At 40.9% G+C, this 14,363-nt stretch overlaps 2 protein-coding genes across 8 annotated transcripts in view; one reads left to right on the top strand and one right to left on the bottom strand.

Moving 5' to 3' along the window:
• TMCO3 (transmembrane and coiled-coil domains 3) overlaps nucleotides 1-2,982 on the bottom strand; it is a 36,338-nt gene extending 33,356 nt beyond the window's left edge. The window contains exon 1 of one of the 3 annotated variants that reach the window (XR_006166796.1): nucleotides 2,824-2,982. The gene's annotated coding sequence lies outside the window, so the exon portion shown is untranslated. The remainder of the gene's footprint in view (nucleotides 1-2,823) is intronic. The other 2 variants (XM_042806135.1, XM_032996983.2) reach the window with 2 other exon arrangements.
• A 290-nt stretch (nucleotides 2,983-3,272) lies between these two features.
• The window catches only part of DCUN1D2 (defective in cullin neddylation 1 domain containing 2), a 30,487-nt gene continuing 19,396 nt past the window's right edge, over nucleotides 3,273-14,363 (top strand). The window contains exons 1-4 of one of the 5 annotated variants that reach the window (XM_042806137.1): nucleotides 3,273-3,378; nucleotides 5,938-6,154; nucleotides 9,393-9,561; nucleotides 12,273-12,403. In XM_042806137.1, coding sequence (XP_042662071.1) covers nucleotides 3,376-3,378; nucleotides 5,938-6,154; nucleotides 9,393-9,561; nucleotides 12,273-12,403 — 520 coding nt within the window. In that variant the 5' untranslated portion in view covers nucleotides 3,273-3,375. Of the gene's footprint in view, nucleotides 3,379-3,878; nucleotides 3,955-5,757; nucleotides 6,155-9,392; nucleotides 9,562-12,272; nucleotides 12,404-14,363 lie in introns of those variants that run through there. The other 4 variants (XM_032996984.2, XM_032996985.2, XM_042806138.1 and 1 more) reach the window with 4 other exon arrangements.

Genomic DNA, 14,363 nt, shown 5'->3' with positions numbered 1-14,363 from the left:
ATAGTACCAATCAGTTATCAAACATGATAATGTTGGGCCCTTAGGTCAAACAGATGTAGAAAACAAACCTAAGATTGCATCCTAGACTATGATCTTTAACAGAATGCGGATGGTCTCCTTCAGACAACAGTTATCAAAACCAAGAAATAGCCCAAGGTTATGGATAGATTTTTGTTTTCCCCTTGACTATTTTCTAGACACCACCTTATCTTAAAACCACTGAATGGAAAGCTTGGTCATTTCATATGGTAGTTACCTGCACTTCTTACATGAGAGAAATGCCATTAAAAATATTAAGCCACAATGCCACAGGCTCTACTTCAGCCTAGCACCAGAATTCGTTATTCTCATCTATCAGTAAACATCCTGTATTTTTTCAAATCCATCCTAAGAAACTGTATCATGATAATTTGTTATTTATACACCCTCAGAAGCATCAACAGACTCAACTACACAAAACATAATGGAAAAAAAAGCTTAACTGAAACAGATTACATTACAGTTCAGACTTGCAAAAGAAACATTTCTACAGTAGAGAAACAACAGCAAAACTTCCTGGACTTCTGAGCACTACTTGTTTGGTTCAGAGACCTTCACCTTAAGGGCTGCATGGCCTTGAGGCATTTTACCTCAAAGCTAATTATCGATCCTCATGAGTTTAAAATAGATTTATAAGAACACTAAAAGTAAAATCAATTCATTCATAAGTTCATTTCCCAGAAGCTACTTGAAGATCCATGTTTAAACTGCTGTATTAGCTTTTAACACCAGGTAGGATAAAATTTCAAAACTAAGAACGAATTTTTTTCCTCCAGATCCTACAGGAAAATACTGACATTACTGTAAAATAACAAAGTTACATTTTATTTAAAAAAGAAACAACCAAACACAAAATTCCACAAAAAAAAAAAAACACACACCACAAAGCTATACATAACAATGTATAATAGTATGCACAGAACATAAATTTAGCACTGAAGCATGATATTCAAAAAATGTGTAACACCTACTACATGTTAGTAGAGCATCAACAGAGCAGGTATTTGCCTAAAACTTTAGCTGCTATCTTCATCTCTGGACCACAGCCTTAATCAGGCACCAATATATAGACACAAGTCATCCAGAAACAGTCTGCCTAAGAAACTTATATCCCTGTAATGCAGTAGCAGTCGCAATTGCAAGTATCCAAGCCTGCCACTGTCAATACACAGAATGGGAAGGGAGGATGGCAAACACAGCCATACCTTCCTTTTTAAAATACCCTCCTCCTCCCATCTCTTTTTCAGGAAGAACTGAGAAAACCTGTCTGTCGGTTGGTTTATTTCTTTTCAATGCATGAAATATGAGCCAAAGTATTTAGCTATGACTAGTTGACTATGGGCTAGGGTTTAACTACATGAAGAGCTAAAACATTTAAAATTCAGAACTGAAAGTGTAAATAAAATAGCAGAAGCATATCTACACCACTCTAATTCCAATAAAATAATAAAGTTAAAATATTTCAGAACTTCAGTAAAGCTCTGGGGTTTACTGCTTTTAGAAGATCGGGGAAAAAATAAAAATCCCCACCACCTAGCAGAATTCTAGAGTAACATTTAAGGAAATATTTCTTCGTGCATACAAAGTAATATTCTTCCTGCTCAATGTGTTTGGGGGGAGAGATTTTGCTGAATATATGACAATGTATTCCTGCAAGAAAGAGGGTGAAAAAAATGTCTAGTGTATATTCAAGCTTCCATTTGCAGGGAGGTGAGTAAAAGACCCTACTGCACATCTTACGTGGTATGTCAATCCACGTAACTAAATTTTGAGCACAGATTTATACTATTAAGTTTGCCCATTGTTGCGCTGTGTAAACTTACCACCATGGTTCAGACACAGTACAGTTTTGTTTCAGTAACAGTGTTTTTTACTTGACTAGCAAAAGCAGCTTAGAAAAGCGGCACCTGGGGCAGTGCTCAAAAGTTCTTAGGGAAATACTGACCTCATATAAAAATGTCATGTGCTTTAGAGTACAAATATGAAGATTAAAAAAAAAAAAAAAAAAAAGCCACAACAAAAAAACACTTCTCTCCATGCATCAGTATCAAGTTAGAGGTAACTCCTGTCGTCTGGAGTCCTTACTGAGCACAGTTTGTTTTCTGACGGATTGCAGCCCATCTTCCCGATTTTTCCTTCCTGAACACGGCACTACAGTCCCGGATCTCACCCAGCTGCTACGAGACCCTGCCCTCCAATTCAAGCCCTGACCCCTCTCCTCCAAAACCCTTGCGGGTCCTTCCACGCCTGCCAGCTCGCCGTCACCCACCGCTTTTCTCCGTCCGAGCTCCTTCCCCGGGGCCCGCCCAGGCGGGGGCACCGGCCGCCGGCCCCGCCGCTCGCCCACCTGAGCGCGATGGCCGCCGCCTCTCCCTGCGGGCCGGCTGCCGGGCGGCGCCCGCCGGTACCGCTCCCCGGGGAGGGCCGAGGCGGGGTGAAAACGGGGAGAGAAGGGAGAGAGACAGAGATCAGGAGAGCGCGGGTGCTGCCAGCCCCCTTCCCGCCCGCCCTCATGGCGGCGGAGGGAGGGAGGGAGGGAAGGAAGGAGGCGGCCGCCCCGCGGCCCGGCCGGCGCTCCCGGCAGCGGCTCTCAACTTCCCGGCCCCGCGGCAGTAAAACCAAACCCGCCTCCTCCTCGCAGCTCCCCCCCCCCCCCCGCCACACAAACCCGCCGGCAACCGCCCAGCGTCCACCTCAGGGCGGCGGCTGGCCCGACCGCTGAGGGGAAGGAGATGGAGGCAGCCGCCAGCCCCGGGCGCCGCTTCCTCCCTCCGCGCCGCTCACCTGAGGGAGGGAGGGAGGGAGGGAGAAGGGCCGGCAGCGGCCAGCGGGAAAGGTCAGGATCGCAGCGCGGCGGGCACAGGGGGTGATGGCCGCTGAGGGAAAGCACCGAGGAGTCCCGTCCTTGGCAACGGCCGCCCCCCCCGCCCCCCCGCCGGTTACCGAGCGCCGGTGCGGCACCTTTAAGCGCACAGTCAGACGGGACCTGTAGTCCCAGCGCCGCCTCCTCGCGGCGCGGTACCGGATTCTCCCCCCTCACACACAGACACACCACCCCCCCGCCATGCCGGGCGGGGCAGGGCCCACACCGGGCCCAGCACCGGGAGGCGCAGTCGCCGCTCCCCGTGGGCGGGCGGGCGCGCACCTCGATCCCGCGCTCCGCCTTCGCGCCTGGTGTCGTGTGTCCGTCTGTCCGACCGTCCGTTTCCCCCAACCCCCCCCCCCCCCCGCCGCCCAGCAGCGCGGCCGGCGATAGGCGGCGAGGGCGGGCGCGGTGTGCGCCTGCGCGGGAGGCGGCGCCGGGCGGTGAAGTTGGTCAAAGCGCCGGTGAATAAAATGGTAGGTTGTTGGAGCCGAGTGGGGAGGGGGGGGAAAGGGGGGGTAGGGAAATGGGGGTGAATGACCCCCAAACAACCCCCGGGCCAGCGAGCCGAGTGCCCCCCCCACCCCCCGGTTTCCCGCCGTTTCTCTCCCTCAGCGCCGGGTCCAGCTCCCCTGCCTGCCCGGGGGGGGGGACGGCGCCAGGCGGGGGGGGGGGGGTCCGCGGGGGTGAGGGGGGATGAGCGGCGCGGGGGGATTCGCACCGTGGGGATTCGCCTTCCCGCCCCCCCCCCCCCCCCAACATCCTCCACCGGGAGCGGGGAAGGTCACCGGGGGCGGGCGGGGGAGGGGAGGGGGCCGGGCGGGGCGGCCGCTGCCGCCGCGGGTATTTCGAGCGGGCGGCGCGGCGCGTACCTTTCCCTTTTTTGGGCTTTGGGCTGACGGGGCAGGTTGCCGGAGCCCGGTGCCCCTCGCTCCCGCCGCTCCGCCTTCCGATCCCGGGCGCGGCCCCTCCGGCCGGGCGCTCCCCGCCCCGGGACGCGGCAGGTGCAGCGGCGGGTGCCGGGGCGGCGGGGAAGCTGCGGTTACAAATCGGTACAAATTCCCTCTCCCGGGGGGGGGGGGGGGTCGGCAGCGAGCGGGGCTGGCGTGGGGCAGGGCTCGCCCGGTGCCACCGCCGCAGCCTGCGGGCTGTTTGAGCTTCGGCGCTGCCAGAGGATCTGCGGTAAACGGTGCGACGGCCGCTCTGAGAGGGCATCCCCGAAAGTCACTGAGTTGTGTCGGGGTGCGAGGTACCGCGCCGTGTTCGGGTGCCCTTGGTGCGAAAGGCACGCTTGGAAACGCGGCTCCCAAACCTTCCCCCCCCCCCCCCCGCCCTGCGGAGAGTGCGTGGGTACCGCAGGGCCTCAGACACGAGTGGGCAGGGGAAGCTCTACTACGTGGCAGAGTAGTCGAATGCGTTTCGTATCTCTGGTTTCTTCAGCTGACTCGGTGTTTCATTTTGAACCTAGAAAACATCCCCAAACGCCTGGCGTTAAGTAGATTTGTGAGAGGACGAGGGCTTTGCTTTGGAATTGTCAGAGACCTCTGGTTTGAAATGATCATCACAAAGCTTGTTGCTCGGAAGGAGTTTATGTAACTGAGGAAGATCTTAGTGCAGAGAGACTCTCATAATTAGACTTTAATGAAAATGGAGGGGGAAGCAGTTACACAGAGCTTGCAGTCAAAGAATTACTGAGTACTTTCCTTCCAAAATACACTGTAGTTATTTTTGCAGCTCTTTTCCCACTTTACGTGTTTCTTCTTGCGTAAAAAGAAACTGTACATCTCTCTTCTTGTATAAAATTGTAAAATCTAGTAGGAAAGACCAAAGTCCTTATCTTGTTTACGTGATGTGTTTCTTGTCTCGGGACCATCTGCAGGCAAGATGTCACCATCCGTATGTGTACAAGAGATAACAAGTAAACTGAAAGATGGTCCTATGTTTACTGCTCACTGAATAAGGATTCAGTTTTCCCCCTGATACTTAAGAGATCAGTAGATTTTCTATTATACCTGATGATTTAAGCAATAGTGAGGAATTTAGACAAATTTCTCAGTTTAATTGCTGGCTCAGAACATCTATTAAGTATGCTCTAACAAAATTGGAAAGTATCAGTATTTAATAGAAATTAGAGCTTGATTTAAGCTATCTCTTCCTTCTTCCAACTTCATGTAAAGAAGCTGTGTTAACAGCAAACTTGCTCCCTATAAAATCCCTGTTCCCACCTCTTGAGTTTTCCAGAAGTTTGGGGATGTCGTGTCGATATGGTTGCAATTAGCTGCCATAAAGAGCAGTATCTTATTAGTTCCTGTATACCACTATAATGGGCAGTTTTGTTGTTTAGCGTATTAATAGTATAAACATCTTTTTCAGAGTTAAAGTTTTAGATCACATTTACAGCAACTTATAGTCTCATTGTAACATTCAGCAAATCTCTGACCTGTCTGCTTTTTCTATTTTCTTTTTGTCTGAGGTCTTCTGTTGGCAATGGTTTCTAACATAAAAATGTGAGAAATGCTTCTGCCTTTTTCAGCTGATCACTTAAAATGATTAAATTTTACATGGTTTGTTGTTGCTAGGAAAACATTAGGAAAACTGGTGGACAGTTTTTCTACGTGTATCAAGGACTTGTACAGAATGTGAGAATCTTAAAGTTGTGCCTTTGTAATTTCTTGTTTGTGTAACCCCTATCGGCAGATAACCCTGTTGTTATATGATGAAACTTGTGTTTACTGCTGTTACAGAGCAGAAAAACTTCTGCATATATGAGCAATAAAGCAGAAATACAGATTTATCACTGCCAGAATGTGTGCTGCTAAAAATTTATATATAGATGCTGTCATTTCAATTTTCAGAAGAAAATGCTGTCTTTTTAACTGCAGAAGAACAAGGCTTTGTCTTCCTGTAATTCTGAAGTGAAAGTTGTCATCAACAAGAAAACTAAAACCTTTTAAAGATAGGCGTTAGTAGTAGAATGCTGAAACAAACTTCTGGATTAGCTTCATTGGCTTTCCTGCTTCTTTTGCATCCCAAAGCATAAGCTTAAATCGTCTCAGAAGGACAAGGTCCGCCAGTTTATGGCATTTACCCAGGCTGGTGAAAGGACTGCTATATACTGCTTAATGCAGAATGAGTGGAAACTAGAAGTGGCAACAGACAACTACTTCCAGAATCCAGACTTGTACTACAAAGAATCCATGAAAAATTCAGTAGACAGGAAGAAATTAGAACAATTGTATAATCGATACAAAGGTAAGGCGCTTTTTGTTGTTGTTGTGGTGGGTTTTGGTTTTTTCCTAATTATTTTGTTTGGGTGGTATTTCTGCTTTTGCCTCTGCCATTCTTAAGGACTTTTAAGGGAAGATTGCTAGCTTTTTGCTTCTCACTCTGTGTTTGCGGTAGTGAGATAAGAATGAAGAAGGTTTTAAATGCTCTTAATGTTCAGTACACAACTTCTGTAGATCTTCCAGTAGCATTTAAAGTAAATTCACCATAGGAAATTAAACCTCTCATGAGGAAATAGTGTCTACTGCATATGGTGGAAAGGAGAGTAAAGCTTATTATGCAACTTATTTGATTTATCGCCAGTGGCTGCTATTAAGTATATGTACAATGTACTTTGTGTGGCAAAGTAATACATATTATTTTTCTACTAATATTTTGGGATTTAATTTTGTTCAAAGATAGCAGTATTTCTATACAGTAAAATAAAAAAATGTTTCATATAACATTACAACTAGGAATCTGACAAAACAGTCAAATAAGAAAACTCAAAAACTAGTCATAGAAACTCCATCCTTATTTTATTCTTTGTGCTGGCATGTTACAGCAAAAGTGATGTGCCTGTTCAGAGAGGCTTGAAGGGAAAACCACATGAAAGTGGATTAAAGATAGAGTTGTTTCTTCTCCATTTATTTTTATTTTATGGCATTGTTAAAAATAACAGAAACAATAAAAGGAAAAAGATAGTCGTGTAAATATAAGTACGTGATCCAGGTAACAGTGCTTTCTGAAGTGTGGCCCTAAGATAGGAATGTCTACGTTGCTCGTTGCGTGTTAGAGCCGAGCAGGCTGGATTCGTTACCGGCCGCTGCTGTGATCCGTACGTCTCGTGTTTTAAAAAATGAACTCTTAACTATTACTCAACTATGATTTTATGTACTCTTCTAATTGCAGTAAATGGCATGCTTTGTGTACACTCCATCCTGTTCTTAGGATACTGTTTCCACCTTTTTTTGTTACTCTTTACATAATGTGTTCTATTTAAGTATAGGCATTCTTTAATATTTCATTATTATGTGGCAATGAATTGTGTAGGGACAAAGAACCAGCAACACTATAGCATTTCCTTTGTGGGAAAAGAAAAAACAAAACAAAAAAAAATGCTAGAGAACCACTTACTTGATTTGTTATACATATATAAATATATAACACATATATACATATCTAAATCATTTGCTTGCCCCTTGCATGTCAGTCTTGGAGACTGCTGGATCAAAAATATGCACAAATTCATAAATGCTACTAAGAATATCTTAAGATTTTAAAAAAAATGACAGATGTTATTTATTATTCATCATTTTCTAGCAGTGGCAAACTGAACCACTTGGTTTTGGTGAAAGTCTGGTAAGTTTTATGTCCCCGTTTTGGTTAGCGGCACACCTTTGCAGTTCTAGCACATTAACAACTAAACTTGAACAAAACCTTCACAAGATCTGAGAGAAAACAATGACAGTTTTGGTTAAGCACCTTTCTTTTTTTCATATGTAGCTTAAACCTGAATCATTGGCCTCGCAACAACAAGGAATTCCTTTGTCCTGCAGGGCCTATAGAATACTACACACGTTGCGCTATATTTGAAATCTGAGACGAGAGGTCTTTCATTGTCTGTGCTGTCTTTTTGCTAGTTTTATCTGTTTATCCAGCAACTCTGTCAAAACAATTTTGTTTTTGTTCCTAGTTACCTGGATGATGTGTAATGTGATAAGGATGAAACAGCCCTTGCTGAAATCCATTTTTCCACTGATTTCAACACTTAGTGCACTTTTCACCTTTGGTCCTTCAATTGCTCCCCAAATGTACAGGAAATAATGCATTTTATATGTCTTAGAACTAGATCTGGCGTATAATAGAAAGATACGTTTACTACTTTTTCCTGCTCAAAGGTCCCTGGGTTTATACCATGGGTGTAATTCTTTGTTTGATAGGTACAATACTTTGCTAAATTAATTTCCTCTCTGCACTCTGCATTTTAGCATTTCTTCCACTGTTGTATTGGCTGGAAAAGTGGAAGGAATCTTAGCTTAACACCTCAAAAAATAATAAAAAAAGAAAGTTTTCTTTAGACTTGATGATTTTTTTTTTTTTTTTTTATCAACTCATTGGATAAGGTCCTAATAGCATGGTTGAAAATCTTAACAGTTTAAGGAGTTAGTCTTAAATTTACTGGAAGGATATTCTTCTACACAGCCCAACGTACAATAGTGAAATGTCTTCCTATCAAGAGCTGGGAAAAACAGTGAACTGTCAAGCTTTGAAAAATAAAGGTGGTGGTTTGGGGGGAAGGAGAATGGGGAGGGATGCTCTTTGGTTTTTATTGTTTGTGTTTTGTTTTGTTTTTTTTTTTTCCCCCAGCCCCCCCCCCCCCCCCCCCCCCCCCCCCAGTTATTTAGGTATATGTGCAGGGGACTTTGATTTTGTTTAGGTGTTTGGGTTTGGATTTTTTTTTCTGTTGTTTGGTTGGTTTTTAGGGTCTTTTTGAGAGAGAATTTTGTTAGCTACATCTGTCCTAATGTAGGTAGTTACAAAGTGAGGTTCTGACATTCGAAAAGGTATTAAACTTGGTACTACTGAAATAAAGTATTTCTTAAATTGTATTGTTTAGCTTAAGACCCTTATGATAGGCATTGCTTGAGCAATTATTTTGGTGATTTCCCTAAGTTATAATTAAAAAGCAAAAATGTTTGAGTTAATTAGGGTCTTTAAATAGTTATAGTGGATTATCATATATCCCCATCAGGAAAAAAAATGGGTGGGCTCAATTGATAGGTGTGGTTTTGTTGTGGGGTTTTTTATTTTGGTTTGGGTTTCTTTTAAAGTTTAATACATGCTAACCAATAGATATATTGTACGTTTTGATGTGTTTATCAGCCTTACTATTTTTAGATGTAGCCAGCATCTCCTCAGTTAATTCAGATACTTCACAGAGCATTATGGAGAGAAGACAAAACTATTTCATTGACATTAGCTGATGAATTTAGGAAAAAGTTGTAAACAAATTTCTAGGGAAGTTTGCAAAATAATTCTAATCTATTTACAAATACTCTTCAAGGTACTTCTAAAATTAACTAGATTTCAAGGGAAAATATTCGTGATGCTTATGAAAAAATGAAGACCTGTGTTATGCAGCATATCAAAGCTGTGCAGATGATTATTTGTAAATATTTTTTGTAAATAATTACAGTTTTCCTTTCTGTATTTTGAACTGCAGACCCACAAGATGAAAATAAAATTGGCATTGATGGGATCCAACAGTTCTGTGATGATCTAAGCCTGGACCCAGCCAGTATCAGTGTTCTGGTTGTAGCATGGAAGTTCAGGGCAGCTACTCAATGTGAATTCAGTAAAAAGGAATTTGTTGATGGCATGACAGAGTTGGGGTAAGTATCTGTTTCTGCATAGTTCAAAATGTAAGGCCTGAGCACAGTTTATGTTTAAAACATGTTTAAGTGAATTAAGTGTGAAGCTTCAAAAAGCTGGTAAGGCTGGTGCCAAGCTTAACAGGTGCTACATGCCTGTAGTGTCCCGTCTTCCTTAAATTGGTACTTTACTGCAAAGCCTTAACAATGACCACATTAAGGACAAAGCAAAATAATTTTTATCTGTGCAAGGAAAACAGATATTCTGATATTTTGATCTAATTCATACAAATATATGCATGGTTGTTTTAAGGTTTTGAGTGGACCCTGTGCTGTTAAAAGTTGGAAGTCGTTGGAGATGTGTGAAGGAAAAAAAAAAAAAGTTCAGTCAGTGTTGAAGCAGAAACGGAACAGGAAAGCAGAAAAGAACATTCAATTCTTTCCCTTTGCATTTGGTGGTGATAAAGTAACTTTTTTTTTTACCAGTTTTACAGACCATAGGTTTCTCTTAGTTTCTCTTATTGTCTTACATACTGGATACTTAATTTGTACAGAATATCTGTAAGAAATTGAAATAAAAATTAGGGTATTGGTAGTAGAAGAGGTTGTTTAGTGTGACACTGATGTAACTGATGAAATTTTTCTTTCCTTCCTGGATTATGGAGCTGTTCTGGATAATAGGCTTTGATCTTAAACCACATTACATCTGTTTAGCAATAAAGCCAAGCGTTTATCACCATAAAATAATAATTTGTATATAACTTTTCCTTGGAAGAGATGCAGTATTTCTAATATATAGAGGTGTCAAAATGATTTATTTTTTAAAAAAAAAAAAAAACAAAACAAAAAAAAAACCCACAAATTACTTTAGATAGGTGGAGAATTACAGTTTATTGGTTGTGCATATTTTTTGTAGCTAAATAATTTCATTTGATCTTAGGATGACACCTTATCAATACCTTTCTACAGTAGACCAACTTCTTACAAATGTGGTGGTTGTTTCTTGAGCAGGGGTCCTAGCAGCCTGTTGTTACCAACCTCATCAGTTACTGACTTCTTTCTAAGCTTTCCTTTTTCGGTAAGGGTATTCAGAAATTGTGATGAAATAACTTTTGATATCTGAAGTGAACTGCTTTATTTTGTTCCTCTGGGTAGAGACTATAAGAATAATTATGATTTTTCTAGCCACAGACAGCAGTCAAGTGCTCATGCTCTTATATTAACGGCTGCCAGCATTATTTGATATAACTGATTAAAAAGGTTTTGCTAAACCACCTGTGGCTTCTGGCTTGGTTTTTGTAACTTCATTGTCACATTGCTCCTATGTCCTCATGACTCTCTGATACAGTTCCACAGAGGTCTGTGATTTTTATCTCTTTTTGCTCAACACACATTATTGTGTTCTTGGGAATATAATCTGATCATACCTGCTTGCCACTGGTATAGTGCTTATTGAGAATTTGGAATGATTTTGTTACATACTTGGAAGTGCAGTGTCTGTGGTTTTCAGCACTGAACATAAATGAAGATTTTATTTAAAAGAAGTTCCTTGAGGCTTAGTTCATATAGCACCTTTGGGATACGTATGGGAAGGTATGATATTCATCCCTATTGTTAACTAGATCAAGTCCCCATGAAACTGAAGTTCTCGGTTGAAGACTGTTGGCAGAATTCTTTATCTTTTCTCTACCAGGTACTGCTGGAGGCCAGGAGGGTACTTATTTTTAGCTGTACCATGCAAGACAGTTACAACTGCATCTGCATCTTATGGATTTAAATATATTATTTATCCATCCTTTAATAAATTTATTCTTGAACTTTTAAAGTAAATACACATTTAACTACTGAGAATTTTCAAATGCAAGATGTTAGTTATGATAGCTGCTTCTTTAAAACCTATGTCCTTTGCTTTGAGTTTCTAAGTACAATTCAAAATACTGGTAATATCCTATAAACCTTGACTATTCATTTGATTCCTTGGCATAAGGGAAACCCTTTTTCTTTCAAAATTGCATCTTGTCAGCTCAGGCGCTTTTACTGAAAATGCTCATCTTGTGTTAAGGGAGATGTTTCTATTAGAATCTCAGAAATATGATTTTATCTTACCCTACCTGTGCCAGGCTCTTAAACGGTTTGTCAGCCTTCAAGCTATTGTCAAAGGCTCATTTTTTTTTCCTAGGTTTTATCTGCGAGTGTTCCATGGTGGAGAGAGGATGACTGCAAATCATAGTTCATTTTGTTGCAAAGTCCTCTAATGTTAAGGTTAACTGTAAATGTAGTATGCAGCTCTTATTTAGGTAGAGCAAGGAATAAGTAATGTCTGTCTAAATTAAAGCAAAAGCCCACACCCTTGTGTTGCAACAGCTGTAAAAGGGGAAAAGATGCCAGATTGCAGTGAGATTTATTTGTTCTTTAAGAACAGAATAACACGGATTGCTTCTGTTTATAAACTCATGAAGAGACTGAGGAAAAAAAACCACTGAATCCTGTTTGGGTTGTATACTTAATGGATGCCTATATATAATGATCCACTTAAAGTCGTTTAGTGAAGACATATGAGTGTTTATATTTTTAAGAATGCTATCCAGAAAAATACTCTATTTTTTTCTTAACTACTGTTTTACTTTGCTCTGAAATTAAACCTTAAAAAATGAAAGAGGAGGAGGGGAAAAAAAAAAAAAAAGGTAAAAAGATCTTAAATTTCTACAAATAATATAACTTCTTTTGAACAGGTGTGACACCACAGAAAAACTGAAAGCTCTATTGCCAAGACTGGAACAAGAGCTAAAGGATCCAACAAAGTTCAAAGATTTTTATCAGTTCACTTTTAACTTTGCTAAAAACCCAGGACAAAAAGGTCTAGGTAAGTAGAAAAAAACCCAGGAAAATATCTACAGACAATGAAGTAAATTCCAAATCCTTCAAATAATACAGTTTTCTTATTGATGATTGTATAGTCAATTCATTATTGATTTTTCTCACTGACTTCTCTTTCCCATCTTCTTTCAATTAATCTCTTCTTTAATGTCCCCTTGGTACAGATAATTTAATGGGGTTTTCTGCTAGTATTGACATTCTCTCTCTTCTTGTCAAGGAAAGTTCCTGCAGTTCTTAGAGACCTGTCAGATTTTTTTTTTATTATTATTTTTTTTAAAAAAGACTGAGCTAGTAAGCTCCTTATGTTTTCCACTTTGTTCAGAACAACTGAAACAAGGTGTCCATATCAGCTAAAAAAGAGGGAGAAAACTCTGGGCAAAAGTTACTGTTCTTCTAAGAATTTTTAGCTTTAGCTCACTGTTTTCATATGAAGTTTAGAAAAATATTATTATGGACTTGGTTCCAAGGTAGTGAATAGAAACAGGCATACAGTTTATAAAGTGATAAATTATTATTTTTTTTCTGGTTTGAGATTTGTCCCAATCCATGCCTTGTATTGCTAGAGTAAAATGGATGCATTATTTAAATTCCAATGTTTTATTCTCTTCAAATTAAGAATATCTAGTTTGTGAGTAAATGAAAAAAATTGTAAGGTGAAATCTGATATCCTTTCAAATTTATGTCCACTTTCAAAAGACACTGTATAAGAAAGAATTAAACTGTTTTGTGTGTAGAATAGCACTGTACCATCATCACTGTTCTCTTTGTGCTGTGGGTAAGAGGAAGTGGGGGTTTTTTAGCATGGCCACTTTAATTCTGTATCTACATTACTTGGCAAACACATTAATAGATACTTTTTCTCAAAAACTGCTGGAAGAGTAGTGAGATAGAAGAGCAAAATATTGATTTAGACCTTCTTAACCAGATGTGTCTGTTCCACGTTCTTTATTGGGAATTAGTTTGAATAATATCTCTTGTCTTTCCCAGTGTCTTTTTTTCTTTCTTTCTTTTTTAAATTGTGGGCAACTTTCTAGCCAGTTTCCATTTTTCTTTATTTTTTTGTAGCAATTTCATTTTTCATTACGTGTGTCCATCTTTCATGGGTTACATGCCACCTTTCCAGACACAAAAATGAAATAGTCTTGTAAGGGTTCTGTGAGGCTGCTTGGAATTCAGGTCCCTTAGTAGGTGTTCATTTTCTTGCCTCTCTTCATTAAAAAGCCTAGTATTTTCAGATTGCAGAAAAGGTAAGTCAGTTACAGTTGAGGCCGGAATTTATGGGATACCTAAAGAAATATTACAAATGGCTTCCTGTTTTAATATGAAACTCATGTATTTGGGAAATGTGTCTCAAAAGCTTTTCACCTAAGCCTGTAGCAAGAGAAGAGATGGGAAAGCAGCCCAACCCAGATTATGGAATGGAATGTACTGTTTATATGACACGAGGAGGAAAAAAGCAAACTTACTTGTTTTCCATTACTTCTGTTTATTTGGTATGGAGGCCCTTTCATTTCTAAGTCTGTCTTTTCTGTTGTGTAAGAATGGTACCTTTTGGCAGTGAAACACCCGATTGCCTTCTTGCACTAAGTGTTGAAGTATTAGCAGGAGAAAGTAAGAAGTGCAAATATTTAAGTTTAAAATACACTGTAGAAAGAGTTGACTGGAACTGTTGCTGATTTCAGTTTTCAGGAATTTTAATAATTCTGGTAGTAGTGTTCCTTAATTTCTAGTAGTGCTTAGTTCTTGTATGGCAGTATTTTGGTGACATTTTTCTTCAGACTCTTTCTGGCTTTGCTAAGATGATTCCAGCTATTAAATAAGTATAAGCAGGTACCACTGATCTTATTTCAGTGGAAATATGCCATATTTCTGTGAACTTGGGTCACTGTAGATTGACCAGAGAGTGCTGAGCAAGCATATTCATTAATCTGACATTTTTGAGTGAG

Source organism: Tyto alba, unplaced genomic scaffold, assembly GCF_018691265.1.
Source record: "Tyto alba isolate M040663 unplaced genomic scaffold, T.alba_DEE_v4.0 Super-Scaffold_45, whole genome shotgun sequence".
In the NCBI taxonomy this organism is placed as follows: domain Eukaryota; kingdom Metazoa; phylum Chordata; class Aves; order Strigiformes; family Tytonidae; genus Tyto; species Tyto alba.
Note: the sequence above shows the minus strand (reverse complement) of the source record. Positions and strands in the feature narration are given on the sequence as shown.